Below are 17,851 nucleotides of genomic sequence, written 5' to 3'. Positions count from 1 at the left end.
CAATTCACAGCAGAGGCGCCCAGAAACCTCGGGCCAACCTGTACTACGGATTCCAATCCCCAGCTGCCTAGTTGTACCTGGCTGGACACAAAAATGGGGCGAAGCTCATGTCGATTTTTTTTTTAATTATTTCATGAAATTCATGAAATAATTAAAAAAAGGGATTCCCTATTTTTTTAGTTCACAGCTGGGTACAAATAGGCAGCTGGGGGTTGGGGGCAGCCGTACCTGCCTACTGTACCTGGCTAGCATACAAAAATATGGCGAAGCCCACGTCATTTTTTTGGTGGGCAAAAAACTCCTGCATACAGTCCTGGATTGAGTATGCTGAGCCTTGTAGTTCTGCAGCTGCTGTGTGCTCGCCTGCATACACTAGTGAATGGAGCATGCTGAGCCTTGTAGTTCTGCAGCTGCTGTGTGCTCTCCTCCATACAGACAGACAGTAGCTGCAGAACTACAAGGCTCAGCATACTCCATCCAGGACTGTATGCAGGAGTTTTTTGCCCCCCCCCAAAAAATTACGTGGGCTTCACCATGTTTTTGTATGCTAGCCAGGTACAGCAGGCAGCTACGGGCTGCCCCCAACCCCCAGCTGCCTATTTGTACCCGACTGGGAACCAAAAATATAGGGAAGCCCTTTTTTTTTTTAATTATTTCATGAATTTCATGAAATAATTAAAAAAAAAATGACGTGGGCTTCGCCCAATTTTTGTGTCCAGCCAGGTACAACTAGGCAGCTGGGGATTGGAATCCGCAGCTTAGGGTGCCCAAGCTTTCTGGGCACCCTGCTGCAAATTGCAGTCTGCAGCCGCCCCAGAAAATGGCGCTTTCATAGAAGCGCCATTTTCTGGCGCTGTATCCAACTCTTCCAGCTGCACTGGTGACGGGTGGCTCGCTGGGTAATAATGGGGTTAGGGCTAGCTGTATATTATCAACTGGCCCTAAGCCCGAAATTCATGGTGTAACGCCAATATTAGATATGGCCACCATGATTTTCTAGTACAGATAAAAAAAACACAACACACAGAAAAATATTTTTATTAGAAATAAAACACAACACAATTAGTGGCTTAATCTTTATTGAAATAAAGAATCCCCCTCCACAGTAATCCTGGGTCAAGGGTCCCGCGCTGTCCAATCCGGATCCAATATCATCTGATCGGTTTGCTGGAAGGCAAAGTGATCAGATGATGTTTCAGGTTCAAGGGCCTGAATCACATGACACAGCAGCTGATTGTATAAACGGCTTTTATACAATCAGCTGATGCATCAGTGCAAAAAAAAACAAAACTAAACACTTTAGTGCAGACTCCTGTCCGACAGCATCAGCTGATAGTTTAGCCGGCCGGGCGGTAAAAAGCCGGTCTCACTGCTCAACTTATAGTGTCAGCTGATTCTGTCAGGTGACCACATCAGCTGATCATCGCCAGGTCTGAAAGAGAGAGAGAGAGAAAGAAGAGAGAGAGAAGAGAGAGAAAAGAGAGAAAAGAGAGAGAAAAGACAGAGAAAAGAGTGAGAAAAGAGAGAGAAAAGAGAGAGAAGAGAGAGAGGGAGAGAGAGAGAGAAGAGGAGAGAAGAGGAGAGAAGAGAGAGAGGAGAGAGAGAAAGAAGAGAGAGAGAGGAGAGACAGGAGAGAGAAAAGAGAGAGAGAAGAGAGAGACGAGAAGAGAGAGGAGAGAGAGAGAGGAAAAAGAGAAAAAGAGAGACTGAGAAAAAGAGAGAGAGAGAGAAAGAGAGGAAAAGAGAGAGGAGAGAGAGAAAAAAAGAGAAAAAGAGAGAAAGAAGAGAGAGAAAGAGAGAGAGAAAGAGAGAGAGAGAAAAAGAGAAAAAGAGAGAGAAAAAGAGAGAGAGGGAGAGAGAGAATAGAGAGAGAGGAGAGAGAAGAGAGAGAGAGAGGAGAGAGAGAAGAGAGAGGTGAGAGAAGAGAGAGGAGGGAGAGAGAAGAGAGAGAGGGAAAAAGAGAGACTGAGAAAAAGAGAGAGAGAAAAAGAGAGAAAAAGAGAGAGAGAGAAAGAGAGAAAAAGAGAGAGAGAGAGAGATAAAAAGAGAGAGGAGAGAGAAAAAGAGAAAGAGAGAGAGAAGAGAGAGAGAGAGAAAGAGAAAAAGAGAGTGGAGAGAGAGAAAAAGAGAGAGGAGAGAGAAAAAGAGAGAAAGAGAGAGAGAAGAGAGAAACGAGAGAGAGGAGAGAGAGAAGAGAGAGAGCAGAGAGGAAAGAGGAGAGAGAGAGAGAAAAAGAAAAAGAGAGACTGAGAAAAAGAGAGAGAGAAAAAAAGAGAGAAAAAGTGAGAGAGAGAAAAGAAAGAGGAGAGAGCAATGCAGCCTCATTCCATGAACTGCTCCTATTTTAGAGGTGTGTCCCGCGGCTCACAGCAGATGTCAGGCTCCTCCCCTCAATGCATAATTAAATTAAATTATAATTATAAATAAATAAATAATAATAAATTAAATTCTTTACCAGGACGGCCGGGGCTAGAACTCGTGAACTAATGCTTCTGAGGCAAGAGCTCTACCCATTGAGCCACTGCCTCCAATGATAAACATTGGCAGATTTGGTAATCTTGACGTCTGCATTGCAGACTGAAGTCTCTGGTGACAGCGCGGTTCACTTCAGGTGCTGCGTGGAGAGGACACAGAGCGATCATGTTCTACGGTGCTCCTGCATCTTCATGTAGCAGAGCTGACAGTGTCGTGTGGATTACTTCGGACCTAGGGGGTATTTGGGGATTTTAATAAAATGGTGAATGAGGTGTTTTCTTGTCTTTTATTCCAAATAAAGGATTTTTCGCTGTGTGTGTTTCTTTACTTTCACTTACAGTTTAATCATGGAAGGTATCTCGGGGAGACACCTGGCATGATTAACTCATTATTACCCCGATTGCCACCGCACCAGGGCAATTCGGGATGGGCTGGGTAGAGTCCCGGGACTGCCTCATCTAATGGATGCGGCAATTCTGGGCGGCTGTTGGCTGATATTGTTAGGCTGGGGGGTTCCCCATTACGTGGGGCTCCCCATCCTGACAATACCAGCCTCCAGCCGTGCGGCTTTATCCTGGTTGGTATCAAATATGGGGGAAACCGCATTTTTTTTTTTTTATTATTATTTATTTATTTATTTTACTGCACGATATAGACCCACCGGCGGCTGTGATTGGTTGCAGTGAGCCAGCTGTCACTCAGCGTGGGGACGTGTCTGACTGCAACCAATCATAAGCGCCGGTGGGCGGGGAAGGCACGGAATACCTGATTGAATAATGAAGCGGCAGCCATATTCAAAAGAGGAAAGGACACCGCAGATTTGTGACAGCCGTGCAGCGCCGCGCCCGTGATCGGTGAGTAGGAAAGAGAGAGGGATTGTGCTGGGGACGCAGGTACGCAACGTGTGCACATAGCCTTACTGTGAAAAGCCACGCTTTTGGTGATCGAACCGTTCTCGAACGTAACTCGAACTGCCGAACTTTTAGTAAATTGTTCGAGTTCGTTGAACGACTCGAACACCCCCCAAAATCACTCAAACACGAAATTGGCGAACCTTGAACCTCGGACATCGCTCATCTCTATTAGGGAGATGGGAGAAAGCTCCACAAAGTCACTATCACTGCAGCCTCCACCAGTCCGGCCTTTATGGCAGAGTGGCCGACGGAAGCCTCTCCTCAGTGCAAGATATATGAAAGCTGCATAGAGTTTACAAAAAACATGAAGGATCCCAGACTATGAGAAATAAGATTCTCTGGTCTGATGAGACGAAGATAGAACATACTGGTGATAATTCTAAGCGGTATGTGTGGAGAAAACCAGGCACTGCTCATCACCTGCCCAATACAATCCCCACAGTGAAACATGGTGGTGGCAGCATCATGCTATGGGGGCAGGGACAGGACTGGTTACAATTGAAGGAAAGATGAATGCGGCCAACTACAGAGATATCCTGGAAGAAAACGTCTTCCAGATGCTCTGGACCTCAGACTTGGTTGAAGGTTCACCTTCCAACAAGACAATGACCCTAAGCACACAGCTAAAATAACAAAGGAGCGGCTTCAGAGCAACTCTGTGACCATTCCTGACCGGCCCAGCCAGAGCCCTGACCTAAACCCAACTGAGCATCTCTGGAGAGACCTGAAAATGGCGTCCACCAACGTTCACCATCCAACCTGACGACACTGGAGAGGATCTGCAAGGAAGAATGGCCGACGATCCCCAAATCCAGGATCCCAAGAAGACTCATGGCTGTACTAGCTCAAAAGGGAGGGCGCCTCTACCCAATACTGAGCAAAGGGGCTGAATACTTATCACCATGTGATATACTGAGCAAAGGGATTGAATACTTATGACCATGTGATATACTGAGCAAAGGGGCTGAATACTTATGACCATGGGATATACTGAACAAAGGGGCTAAATACTTATGACCATGGGATATACTGAACAAAGGGGCTGAATACTTATGACCATGTGATATACTGAACAAAGGGGCTGAATACTTATGAGCATGTGAAATACTGAGCAAAGGGGCTGAATACTTATGACCATGTGATATACTGAACGAAGGGGCTGAATACTTATGACCATGTGATATACTGAACAAAGGGGCTGAATACTTATGACCATGTGATAATTCAGTTTTTCTTGTTTAATAAATTTGCAAAAATTTCTACATTTCTGTATTTTTCTGTCCAGATGGGGGGTGGGGGGGTGGGGGATGGGGGATGGGGGTGGGGCGCAGAGTGTACATTAATGAGAAAAAAATGTACCAAATGGCTGCAATGACACAAAAAGGGAAAAATGTACAGGGGTGTGAATACTTTCCATACCCACTGTATGTCCCTCCTGGCTCTTATCCTGGGGAAATCATCACCAAGAAGTCAAGGAATCGGGTGACACTGGTTTTATTGGACACCACATGTGAGAACCCCGGGGTCCGCGCCACCGTCGCTGTGTACGGTTCTGGGCTCAGGGGCGGTTCACGTTGGTCACCACTATGACGATCATGATGAAGATGATTCCCAACACCAGGGCGGCGATGTTCAGGTTGAAGGCCATCTTGGAGTGTTTCGCTGCCGTCGTTGAGTCATTCTGATTGGCTGCATCCCGCGCCTGAAAGAGAAGAGCATATTGTGTCAGTGCGGGACCGTCTACAGGGACCGGATATACTAGGGACCGTCTACAGGGACTAGATATACAGGGGACCGTCTACAGGGACCGGATATACTAGGGACCGTCTACAGGAACTAGATATACAGGGGACTGTCTACAGGGACTAGATATACAGGGGACTGTCTACAGGGACTAGATATACTGGGGACCGTCTACAGGGACTAGATATACTGGGGACCGTCTACAGGGACCGTATATACAGGGGACCATCTACAGGGACCGGATATACCGGGGACTGTCTACAGGGACCGGATATACAGGAGATTGTCGACAGGGACTGGATATACAGGGGACCGTCTACAGGCACCGGATATACCGGGAACCGTCTACAGGGACCGGATATACCGGGGATCGTCTACAGGGACCGGATATACCGGAGAACGTCTACAGGGACCGGATATACTGGGGACCGTCTACAGGGACTGGATATACCGGGAATCATCTACAGGGACCGGATATACCGGGGACCATCTACAGAGACCGGATATACTGGGGACCGTCTACAGGGACCGGATTTACCGGGGACCGTCTACAGGGACCGGATATACAGGGAACCGTCTACAGGGACCGGATATACAGGGAACCATCTAAAGGGATCGGATATACCGGGAACCGTCTACAGGGACCTGATATACCGGGGACTGTCTACAGGGACCGGATATATACCGGAGACCGTCTACAGGAACCGGATATACAGGGGACCGTCTACAGGGACCGGATATACAGGGAACCATCTACAGGGACCGGATATACTGGGGACCATCTACAGGGACCGGATATACCGGGGACCATCTACAGAGACCAGATATACTGGGGACCGTCTACAGGGACCGGATATACCGGGGACCGTCTACAGGGACTGGATATACCGGGAACCATCTACAGGGACCGGATATACCGGGGACCGTCTACAGAGACCGGATATACCGGGGACCGTCTACAAGGACCGGATATACCGGAGACCGTCTACAGGGACCGGATATACTGGGGACCGTCTACAGGGACCGGATATACCGGGAACCGTCTACAGGGACCGAATATACCAGGGATCGTCTACAGGGACCGGATATACCGGAGACCGTCTACAGGGACCTGATATACCGGGAACCGTCTACAGGGACCTGATATACCGGGGACTGTCTACAGGGACCGGATATATACCGGAGACCCTCTACAGGGACCGGATATACAGGGGACCGTCTACAGGGACCGGATATACAGGGAACCGTCTACAGGGACCGGATATAGAGGGGACCATCTACAGGGATCGGATATACAGGGGACCGTCTACAGGGACCGGATATACTGGGGACCATCTACAGGGACCGGATATACCGGGAACCATCTACAGGGACCGGATATACCGGGGACCATCTACAGAGACCGGATATACTGGGGACTGTCTACAGGGACCGGATATTCCGGGGACCGTCTACAGGGACCGGATATACAGGAGATCGTTTACAGGGACCAGATATACAGGAGATTGTCTACAGGGACCGGATATACAGGAGATCGTCTACAGGACCAGATGTACCAGGGACCGCCTACAGGGACCAGATATACAGGAGATCGTCTACAGGGACCAGATATGCAGGAGATCGTCTACAGGCACTGGATATACAGGGGACCGTCTACAGGCACCGCATATACCAGGGACCGTCTACAGGGACCGGATATACCAGGGACCGTCTACAGGCACCGGATATACAGGAGATCGTCTACAGGGACCAGATATACAGGAGATCGTCTACAGGCACCGGATATACTGAGGACTGTCTATAAGCACTGCATATACCAGGGACGTCCTGCTGATACAGATACAATCACTGCAATTATTTATCATTTCAGAATTATCTGAACAATGCTCAATGCTGAGCCATACATCACCAAACACAATGCCGAGCCGTACATCACCAAGCACAATGCCGAGCCGTACATCACCAAGCACAATGCCGAGCCGTACATCACCAAGCACAATGCCGAGCCGTACATCACCAAGCACAATGCCGAGCCGTACATCACCAAGCACAATGCTGACCCGTACATCACCAAGCACAATGCTGAGCCGTACATCACCAAGCACAATGCCGAGCCGTACATCACCAAGCACAATGCTGAGCCGTACATCACCAAGCACAATGCCGAGCCGTACATCACCAAGCACAATGCTGAGCCGTACATCACCAAGCACAATGCTGAGTCGTACATCACCAAGCACAATGCTGAGCCGTACATCACCAAGCACAATGCTGAGCCGTACATCACCAAGCACAATGCCGAGCCGTACATCACCAAGCACAATGCCGAGCCATACATCACCAAGCACAATGCCGAGCCGTACATCCCCAAGCACAATGCTGAGCCGTACATCACCAAACACAATACTGAGCCGTACATCACCAAGCACAATGCTGAGCCATACATCACCAAGCACAATGCTGAGCCGTACATCACCAAGCACAATGCTGAGCCGTACATCACCAAGCACAATGCCGAACTGTACATCACCAAGCACAATGCTGAGCCGTACATCACCAAGCACAATGCTGAGCCGTACATCACCAAGCACAATGCCGAGCCATACACCACCAAGCACAATGCTGAGCCATACATCACCAAGCACAATGCCGAGCCGTACATCACCAAGCACAATGCCGAGCCGTACATCACCAAGCACAATGCTGAGCCATACATCACCAAGCACAATGCCGAGCCGTACATCACCAAGCACAATGCCGAGCCACACATCACCAAGCACAATGCTGAGCCGTACATCACCAAGCACAATGCTGAGCCATACATCACCAAGCACAATGCCGAGCCATACATCACCAAGCACAATGCCGAGCCGTACATCACCAAGCACAATGCTGAGCCGTACATCACCAAGTACAATGCCGAGCCGTACATCACCAAGCACAATGCCGAGCCGTACATCACCAAGCACAATGCCAAGCCGTACATCACCAAGCACAATGCTGAGCCGTACATCACCAAGCACAATGCTGAGCCATACATCACCAAGCACAATGCTGAGCCGTACATCACCAAGAACAATGCCGAGCCGTACATCACCAAGCACAATGCTGAGCCGTACATCACCAAGCACAATGCCGAGCCGTACATCACCAAGCACAATGCCGAGCCGTACATCCCCAAGCACAATGCTGAGCCGTACATCACCAAGCACAATGCCGAGCCGTACATCACCAAGCACAATGCCGAGTCATACATCACCAAGCACAATGCCGAGCCATACATCACCAAGCACAATGCCGAGCCATACATCACCAAGCACAATGCTGAGCCATACATCACCAAGCACAATGCCGAGCCGTACATCACCAAGCACAATGCTGAGCCGTACATCACCAAGCACAATGCTGAGCCATACATCACCAAGCACAATGCCGAGCCGTACATCACCAAGCACAATGCCGAGCCGTACATCACCAAGCACAATGCTGAGCCGTACATCACCAAGCACAATGCCGAGCCATACATCACCAAGCACAATGCCGAGCCATACATCACCAAGCACAATGCCGAGCCATACATCACCAAGCACAATGCTGAGCCATACATCACCAAGCACAATGCTGAGCCGTACATCACCAAGCACAATGCTGAGCCATACATCACCAAGCACAATGCCGAGCCATACATCACCAAGCACAATGCCGAGCCGTACATCACCAAGCACAATGCTGAGCCGTACATCACCAAGCGCAATGCTGAGCCGTACATCACCAAGCACAATGCCGAGCCATACATCACCAAGCGCAATGCTGAGCCATACATCACCAAGCGCAATGCTGAGCCGTACATCACCAAGCGCAATGCTGAGCCATACATCACCAAGCACAATGCTGAGCCATACATCACCAAGCGCAATGCTGAGCCGTACATCACCAAGCGCAATGCTGAGCCGTACATCACCAAGCACAATGCCGAGCCATACATCACCAAGCGCAATGCTGAGCCACACATCACCAAGCACAATGCCGAGCCATACATCACCAAGCACAATGCCGAGCCATACATCACCAAGCACAATGCTGAGCCATACATCACCAAGCACAATGCTGAGCCATACATCACCAAGCACAATGCCGAGCCGTACATCACCAAGCACAATGCTGAGCCGTACATCACCAAGCACAATGCTGAGCCATACATGACCAAGCACAATGCCGAGCCGTACATCACCAAGCACAATGCCGAGCCGTACATCATCAAGCACAATGCTGAGCCGTACATCACCAAGCACAATGCTGAGCCATACATGACCAAGCACAATGCCGAGCCGTACATCACCAAGCACAATGCCGAGCCGTACATCACCAAGCACAATGCCGAGCCGTACATCACCAAGCACAATGCTGAGCCATACATCACCAAGCACAATGCCGAGCCGTACATCACCAAGCACAATGCTGAGCCATACATCACCAAGCACAATGCCGAGCCGTACATCACCAAGCACAATGCTGAGCCGTACATCACCAAGCCGAGCCGTACATCACCAAGCACAATGCCGAGCCGTACATCACCAAGCACAATGCTGAGTGTTGCATGGAGCAATGAAATGCTGGCACCCCTGGAATCTGGAGGAGACGTGTTCTGCGCAATGAAGAATTGCACTTCTCTATCTGTGTCTGATGGAGGAGTCTGGTTTTCGTGAATGGATATTTTTTTAGTACGTGTTTGGATTTTCTGCATTTTTATTTTGTGGCAAATTCCTAATATCTTTCTGCCATTTTTTCATTCTGCCATGTTTCGCTCTGGCTCTACAAGTTTTTCATTATTCAGATATTTTTGGCTAATTCTTAATTTGTAACTTTTTGAAAAGGTGCAAAATCTTTGCTAATTGGTGTTCTAGTATCCTGGCAGCTGAATACTGAAGTGTCGCAGGTTCAGGTCCCTCCAAGGGACGTTGTGCAGATTTGGCTGCTGATTTTGCTGCTGATTTTGCTGCATATTTTGCTGTAGATTTTGCTGCTGATTTTTGCTGCAGATTTCAGCCTTCAGATTGCAAAGTGTGAAATCTGCGCTGACGTGCTGCAAATTTTAAAAAATGCAACAAAAAATAAACTTTTTTTATGCAGATTCTGCACAAAACACAAATGCAGCCTCCCTCTTACCTTTATTGAAAAGATGAGTGCGGCCACCCCGATGGGGAGACAGCAGCACAGCGTGCTGAAGATGGACCACCCCAGGTAATCCTTCTGTCCGCTGCTTGCCATGGTTGTCACAAGGAGCTGTCACCGCAATCTCTCCAGCCGTGCAGTGATGCCCAGACCTTCAGGTGAGAAGATTTTTACTTCAAGGGGGCGGAGTTTGTGACATGAGGGCGGAGTCTGTGACATGAGGGCGGAGTCATAATGTGCATCTTTTGGACACCACGCTGATGTTACTTCTCCAAAGTTACAACTTTTAGGACAATTAGTGACGTCCTCTGCAAATATCTGAAAAAATTCACTTCCTCTTAGTATGTGAGGGAATCAAATGTGCAGAAATTCCCTAAATGTCCCTGGTCCAATGCTCCACTGTCCCTGGTCCAATGCTCCACTGTCCCTGGTCCAATGCTCCACTGTCCCTGGTCTGATGCTCCACTGTTCCTGGTCCGATGCGCCACTGTCCCTGGTCCAATGCTCCACTATCCCTGGTCCAATGCTCCACTGTTCCTGGTCCAATGCTCCACTGTCCCTGGTCCAATGCTCCACTGTCCCTGGTCCAATGCTCCACTATCCCTGGTCTGATGCTCCACTGTTCCTGGTCTGATGCTCGTGTCCCTGGTCCGATGCTCCAGTGTCCCTGGTCCAATGCTCCACTGTCTCTGGTCCAATGCTCCACTGTCTCTGGTCCAATGCTCGTGTCCCTGGTCCGATGCTCCAGTGTCCCTGGTGCAATGCCCCACTGTCTCTGGTGCAATGCCCCACTGTCTCTGGTCCAATGCTCCACTGTCACTGGTCCAATGCTCCACTGTCCCTGGTGCAATGCCCCACTGTCTCTGGTCCAATGCTCCACTGTCACTGGTCCGATGCGCCACTGTCCCTGGTCTGATGCTCGTGTCCCTGGTCCAATGCTCCACTGTCTCTGGTCCAATGCTCGTGTCCCTGGTCCGATGCTCCAGTGTCCCTGGTGCAATGCCCCACTGTCTCTGGTCCAATTCTCCACTGTCACTGGTCCGATGCTCCACTGTCCTGGTCCGATGCTCCACTGTCCCTGGTCCAATGCTCCACTGTCCCTGGTCCAATGCCCCACTGTCCCTGGTCTGATGCTCCAGTGTCCCTGGTCCGATGCTCCAGTGTCCCTGGTCCTATGCTCCACTGTCTCTGGTCCAATGCTCCAGTGTCCCTGGTCCGATGCTCCAGTGTCCCTGGTGCAATGCCCCACTGTCCCTGGTCCAATGCTCCAGTGTCCCTGGTCCAATGCCCCACTGTCCTTGGTCCAATGCTCCAGTGTCCCTGGTCCAATGCTCCACTGTCCCTGGTCTGATGCTCCACCGTACCTGGTCCGATGCTTCACTGTCCCTGGTCCAATGCTCCAGTGTCCCTCATCCAATGCCCCACTGTCCCTGGTCCGATGCTCCACTGTCTCTGGTCCAATGCTCCAGTGTCAATGGTCCCATGCTCCACTGTTCCTGGTCGTATTCTCCACTGTCCCTGGTCCAATGCTCCACTGTGCTTGGTTCAATGCTCCACTGTCCCTGTTCAATGCTCCCCTCTCCCTGGTCCAATGCTCCACTATCCCTGGTCCGATGCTCCAGTGTCCCTGGTGCAATGCCCCACTGTCCCTGGTCCAATGCTCCAGTGTCCCTGGTCCAATGCCCCACTGTCCTTGGTCCAATGCTCCAGTTTCCCTGGTCTCATGCTCCACTCTCCCTGGTCCAATGGTTCACTATCCCTGGTCCAATGCTCCACTATCCCTCGTCCGATGCTCCAGTGTCCCTGGTCCCATGCTCTACTGTCCTTGGTCGAATGCTTCACTGTCCCTGGTCAAATTCTCCACTGTCCCTGGTCCAATGCTCCGCTGTCCCTAGTCCAATGCCCCACTGTCCCTGGTCCGATGCTCCAGTATCCCTGGTCCAATGCTCCACTGTCTCTGGTCCAATGCTCCACTGTCAATGGTCCCATGCTCCACCGTTTCTGGTCGTATGCTCACTGTCCCTGGTCCCATGCTCCAGTGTCCCTGGTCTTATGCTCCACTGTCCCTGGTCCAATTCTCCACTATCCCTGGTCCAATGCTCCAGTTTCCCTGGTCCAATGCTCCAGTGTCCCTGGTCCAATTCTCCACTGTCCCTGGTCCAATGCTCCAGTTTCCCTGGTCTCATGCTCCACTCTCCCTGGTCCAATGGTTCACTATCCCTGGTCCAATGCTCCACTATCCCTCGTCCGATGCTCCAGTGTCCCTGGTCCCATGCTCTACTGTCCTTGGTCGAATGCTTCACTGTCCCTGGTCAAATTCTCCACTGTCCCTGGTCCAATGCTCCACTGTCCCTGGTCCAATGCTCCACTGTGCCTGGTCCCATGCTCCACTGTGCCTGGTCCCATGCTCCACTGTGCCTGGTCCAATGCTCCACTGTCTCTGGTCCAATGCTCCATTGTCTCTGCACCAATGCTCCACTGTCTCTGGGGCGATGATCCACTGTCCCTGGTCCAATGCTCCACTGTCTCTGGTCCAATGCTCCACTGTCTCTGGTCCAATGCTCCACTGTCTCTGGTCCAATGCTCCACTGTCAATGGTCCCATGCTCCACTGTTTCTGGTCGTATGCTCACTGTCCCTGGTCCCATGCTCCAGTGTCCCTGGTCTTATGCTCCACTGTCCCTGGTCCAATTCTCCACTATCCCTGGTCCAATGCTCCAGTTTCCCTGGTCCAATGCTCCAGTGTCCCTGGTCCAATTCTCCACTGTCCCTGGTCCAATGCTCCAGTTTCCCTGGTCTCATGCTCCACTCTCCCTGGTCCAATGGTTCACTATCCCTGGTCCAATGCTCCACTATCCCTCGTCCGATGCTCCAGTGTCCCTGGTCCCATGCTCTACTGTCCTTGGTCGAATGCTTCACTGTCCCTGGTCAAATTCTCCACTGTCCCTGGTCCAATGCTCCACTGTCCCTGGTCCAATGCTCCACTGTGCCTGGTCCCATGCTCCACTGTGCCTGGTCCCATGCTCCACTGTGCCTGGTCCAATGCTCCACTGTCTCTGGTCCAATGCTCCACTGTCTCTGCACCAATGCTCCACTGTCTCTGGGGCGATGATCCACTGTCCCTGGTCCAATGCTCCACTGTCTCTGGTCCAATGCTCCACTGTCTCTGGTCCAATGCTCCACTGTCTCTGGTCCAATGCTCCACTGTCTCTGCTCCAATGCTCCACTGTCTCTGGTGCAATGATCCACTGTCCCTGGTCCAATGTTCCACTGTCCCTGGTCCAATGCTCCACTGTCCCTGGTGCGATGATCCACTGTCCCTGGTCCCATACTCCACTGTGTCTGGTCCCATGCTCCACTATGCCTGGTCTCATGCTCCACTGTCCCTGGTCCAATGCTCCACTGTCCCTGGTGCGATGATCCACTGTCCCTGGTCCAATGCTCCTCCAATGCTCCACTGTCCCAGCTCAGGCTCCTGTAATCAGCCCTCATACTCTGCTGATTGTTTCACTGGAAACTTGATTTCCTTTTTCTTCCTTTTCTGCAACATTTAGCATCAGTAAAGTGACCAAAATAATTGAAGGAATTACTATATAAGCAATTGCCTCCAGTATGAATGCAGCGTCCCAATAAACGGAGGGTAAGATGAGCCCTCACTAATGTCTATAAACCGATTTCCTTCCGGTCAAGGTGAGATTTGGTAATGTCAGGAGTAAGACCGAGGGTTTGTTGCAAAATATTAACAGTTAAAATAATTACAAAATATCCAATCACTTGTAATAAAGACACAGGAAATATTGTGACATCGGTCCCTTCAATAAGACGTGACGACACCCAGAGATCACCAAAAAGGGGGACGCCTGAGAAGATGTTAAGGTGTTTGAAAGTCCAGTAACAACCGAGGACGAAGAGGACAACCCTGTCCATTGTAATGCATCAACGTCACCTACGACAATGGACATAAGACTGACGGCAAAATGGGACCCTTCCTGGCACTGGTCGTTTTCTCACCACCTCGGACCCCAATACTATCTAGTTCCCCAATCACCGGTCTACGGCTCGATATAGGGGCAGGATCTGAGAGCGCAGGGATCATGTGAGATGAGCACAATCCCTAAATCAGGGGACGCCTTGGTGCATCAGCGATCTTCTATAGTCATCCAAACGTTAGTGGAGACGGGACGGATGTGTCAGTCGCCGATTACCGAGAGCGTCTCCTCATAGTTGTACATAAAGAGAACCTGCCACCAAGAAAAAAGGGGCAGTGTTTGTTTTTAGTTTAGTCTCGCTGCTCCCCTGACTATTCCATTTTATATATTGCAATTTCATCATATGGTTGTAGAGGTGAGGGCCTTTTTATTTAGTGTTGTTTTAGTGGGCTGTAATAAGGAGGCATGAATCGCAGGGTAATTGTGTCAACTAGCCAAAAGACACGCCCTAGAGCATCCTAAAGACACTCCCTAGAACAGCCCAAAGACACGCCCCAGAGCAACCTAAAGACACTCCCTAGAACAGCCCAAAGACACGCCCCAGAGCAACCTAAAGACACGCCCCAGAACAACGTAAACATATGTCCCAGAGTAACCTAAAAACATGCCCTAGAGCAGTCTAAAGACACTCCCCAGAACAGCCAAAAGACACTCCCCAGAGCAACCTAAAAACATGCCCCAGAGCAACCTAAAAACATGCCCCAAAGCAACCTAAAGCCATGCCCCAGAGCAACCTAAAGGCATGCCCCAGAGCAACCTAAAAACATGCCCCAGAGCAACCTAAAAACATGCCCCAAAGCAACCTAAAGCCATGCCCCAGAGTGTCAGGTTTCCGGGTTTTCCAGTCCTCTTTTGAAAGAGCTTGCCCTCGGTTAACATGGAGTTTTATGTTCTGTTCCCTACTTCCTGTCCAGCTGCTTAAAAGGCCGCCTCTAAGCCTAGTCCAGTGCCTGAGTATACTGCTTGCTGTGTGCTCCTGCTTTACTGCTGCTGCTACTTGATTACCTTTGGATCCTCCTGAAGATCTACCGACCGACTCTGGACCACACCCGGTTTCTTCAAGCTGTGCCCAGACTCCGTCTGCCGTCTTTGGTCAGCACGTCTGCCCGGTTCCTTCCGGTTTGTAACCACTCTGGACTTTCATCCCGTACGGACACTTCTGGACTTTACCGCTTGCCCCTTGTGTCCCGGCTGCGGCGCATTTAGGCCTTCCGGGGTTGATTGCCGGACAGTCCCTGTATAGGGGTTCGCTCTGGTGGTCTCCCTGGGGGAGTCCGGTGCGTGGCCCCGGGAATTCCCTCCGCTCCGTTTCGGGAAGGTATTTTGTGTGTTTGTACTGCTGTGTTTGTTCCGTTGTTATCTACCATGGTTACATATCATAAACATCTTGTACCACAAACTCGTCTCTGGCTGTCATTGCCCTAACGCTATCGAAATCCTCAGAACATACAATAGTATTACATTATACTCAGGCCATAAGAGGATTTCGCTGGGGCAATGACGGAGACACGAGTAGATCAGCTTTTCTCCATGATTAACTCCTTACAGCAGGAGATGGAGGCGGTGCAGACTAAACTTAGAGATGTGGAGGCACAGCTGGGTCATGATCACCAGGTACTGGGTCCGGCTATACAGGACTTGCAAGTCAGAGTGGAGGCTCAGGAAGCCGGCCCCACTACGTCCGTATCAGCTGCCGGTATGCCTAGGTTACCCCCATTCCGTTTCAATGGTGACCGTAGTCAGTTTCGTGGATTTGTGAACCAATGTATACTGTTTTTTGATGTACATGCCGATTATTACCGTTCTGACCGGTCCAAAGTGTTATGTATAATTATGTTATTAACCTCACGAGCACTGGCTTGGGCTAATCCTATGATAGAGAACCGGGACATCCGTTTAAATCACCTAGATGATTTTCTGACCGCAATGGCGCAGATGTTTGATGATCCGAATCGCCGTGCTACCGCTGAATCGGCTCTCCTTTCCTTACGTCAGGGAAAGCGTTCTGTCGTTGAATACGCCACTGAATTTAAGAGGTTAGTGGTAGACACCGACTGGGGAAACAATGCATTATTGTCTGTTTTCAGAAAGGGTTTGTCCGGTACCATCAAAGACGAGTTAGCTCGCTCCGAATCTCCAGGGGAGTTTGAACAGTTTCTCCAGCACTGTGTGCGTATTGATACCCGCTTGACCGAACGTAGACAGGAAAAATGGGCAGCTGTAAACCGTGTAAACAACTTTGCATTTCCTTCCAGAGAACCCGCTCTCAGGACGCCACGGGAGGCCGAGGACGTTCCTATGCAAGTGGACTCTCTGCAAAAGCGAGAGACCAATGAACGTCGCGAACACCGGCTCCGTGAGCGTTTGTGTTTCTATTGCGGTCAATCGGACCATTTTTTGATCGACTGCCCGAAACGTCCGAATCGCCCAAATAAGGTATTGGCAGCCATGGCAGAGTGTGACAACACGGACGCAGAGTCCGATATCTCTGAGGCAAGTGGACACTTGGATGCGGTATTTCCCTTGACTGTAATGTCAACCTCACCGAAGGACTCGGAAGGGAAACATACCCATTGCTCGCTCCCCATTCAGATCCGGTGGGAGGGACAGCTAATACCTACCTCTGCAATGATAGATTCTGGGGCAGGGGGAAATTTCATGGACTCCTCTTTTGCCAGGAAACACGGTATCCGGACTCAGCAAAGAGCCTCACCGGTTACCATGGAGACGGTAGACGGATCTCCGTTAATCTCTGGACCAGTTGATCGGGAAACAGTACCCCTAGAATGCGTGATGAAGCCAGGTCAGCAGGAGACCCTTGTTTTCATGCTAATTTCTTCTCCTCATTTTCCGATTATTTTAGGTATTCCGTGGCTACGGTCTACAAATCCGGTCATCGATTGGGAAACTAAGGAAATATCCTTCCCACCGCAGAGTATTCCGACCATTAGTCCAACTGTTCCGGTTCCAGTAACACCGAATGCGGAGGGCACTGTACAGGTACCTGTTCTACCCCCGGTGTATAACGACTTTGCGGACATATGCGACAAAAGAAAAGCCGATCGGCTTCCCCCGCATAGACCGTATGATTGCCCCATAGACTTACTCCCAGGGGCGGAGATCCCGTTTGGTCATGTCTACCCGTTGGCGGCACCTGAGCTAGAAGCACTAAAAAACTACATTGATGAAAGTCTAGCTAAGGGATTTATTCGTCCGTCTACCTCACCAGCAGGGGCACCCATCTTTTTTGTGAAAAAGAAAGAGGGGACTCTAAGACCCTGTATTGACTACCGGGAACTGAATAAGATAACCATCCGGAACCGGTATCCGTTACCATTGATTCCTGAGCTATTGGAGAGGGTCCAACAGGCAAAAATCTTCACCAAATTGGACCTCCGTGGGGCATACAATCTACTCCGCATACGTCCCGGAGACGAGTGGAAGACCGCGTTCCGATGTCGGTATGGACATTTTGAGTACCTAGTGATGCCTTTTGGACTTTGTAACGCTCCCGCGGCTTTCCAACATCTAGTTAACGATATTTTTAGGGATATCATGG

The 17,851-nt window shown here is 50.3% G+C and overlaps 1 protein-coding gene across 2 annotated transcripts; it reads right to left on the bottom strand.

Moving 5' to 3' along the window:
- Positions 1-4,607: 4,607 nt before the first annotated feature.
- Positions 4,608-15,605, bottom strand: LOC142255947 (dispanin subfamily A member 2b-like). Of its 2 annotated transcripts, none has more exons than XM_075327409.1 (3): positions 15,298-15,605; positions 10,299-10,622; positions 4,608-5,091 (listed from the first exon to the last, which is right to left on the bottom strand). In XM_075327409.1, the coding sequence occupies exons 2-3, from the start codon at positions 10,398-10,400 to the stop codon at positions 4,948-4,950; spliced, it is 246 nt and encodes an 81-aa protein (XP_075183524.1). In that variant the 5' UTR covers positions 10,401-10,622; positions 15,298-15,605; the 3' UTR covers positions 4,608-4,947. The 2 variants fall into 2 exon arrangements, with proteins under 2 accessions (XP_075183524.1, XP_075183523.1); XM_075327408.1 differs by having other exon boundaries at positions 10,299-10,456.
- Positions 15,606-17,851: the final 2,246 nt, after the last annotated feature.

Source organism: Anomaloglossus baeobatrachus, chromosome 11 (genome assembly GCF_048569485.1).
Source record: "Anomaloglossus baeobatrachus isolate aAnoBae1 chromosome 11, aAnoBae1.hap1, whole genome shotgun sequence".
Lineage (NCBI taxonomy): Eukaryota > Metazoa > Chordata > Amphibia > Anura > Aromobatidae > Anomaloglossus > Anomaloglossus baeobatrachus.
Note: the sequence above shows the minus strand (reverse complement) of the source record. Positions and strands in the feature narration are given on the sequence as shown.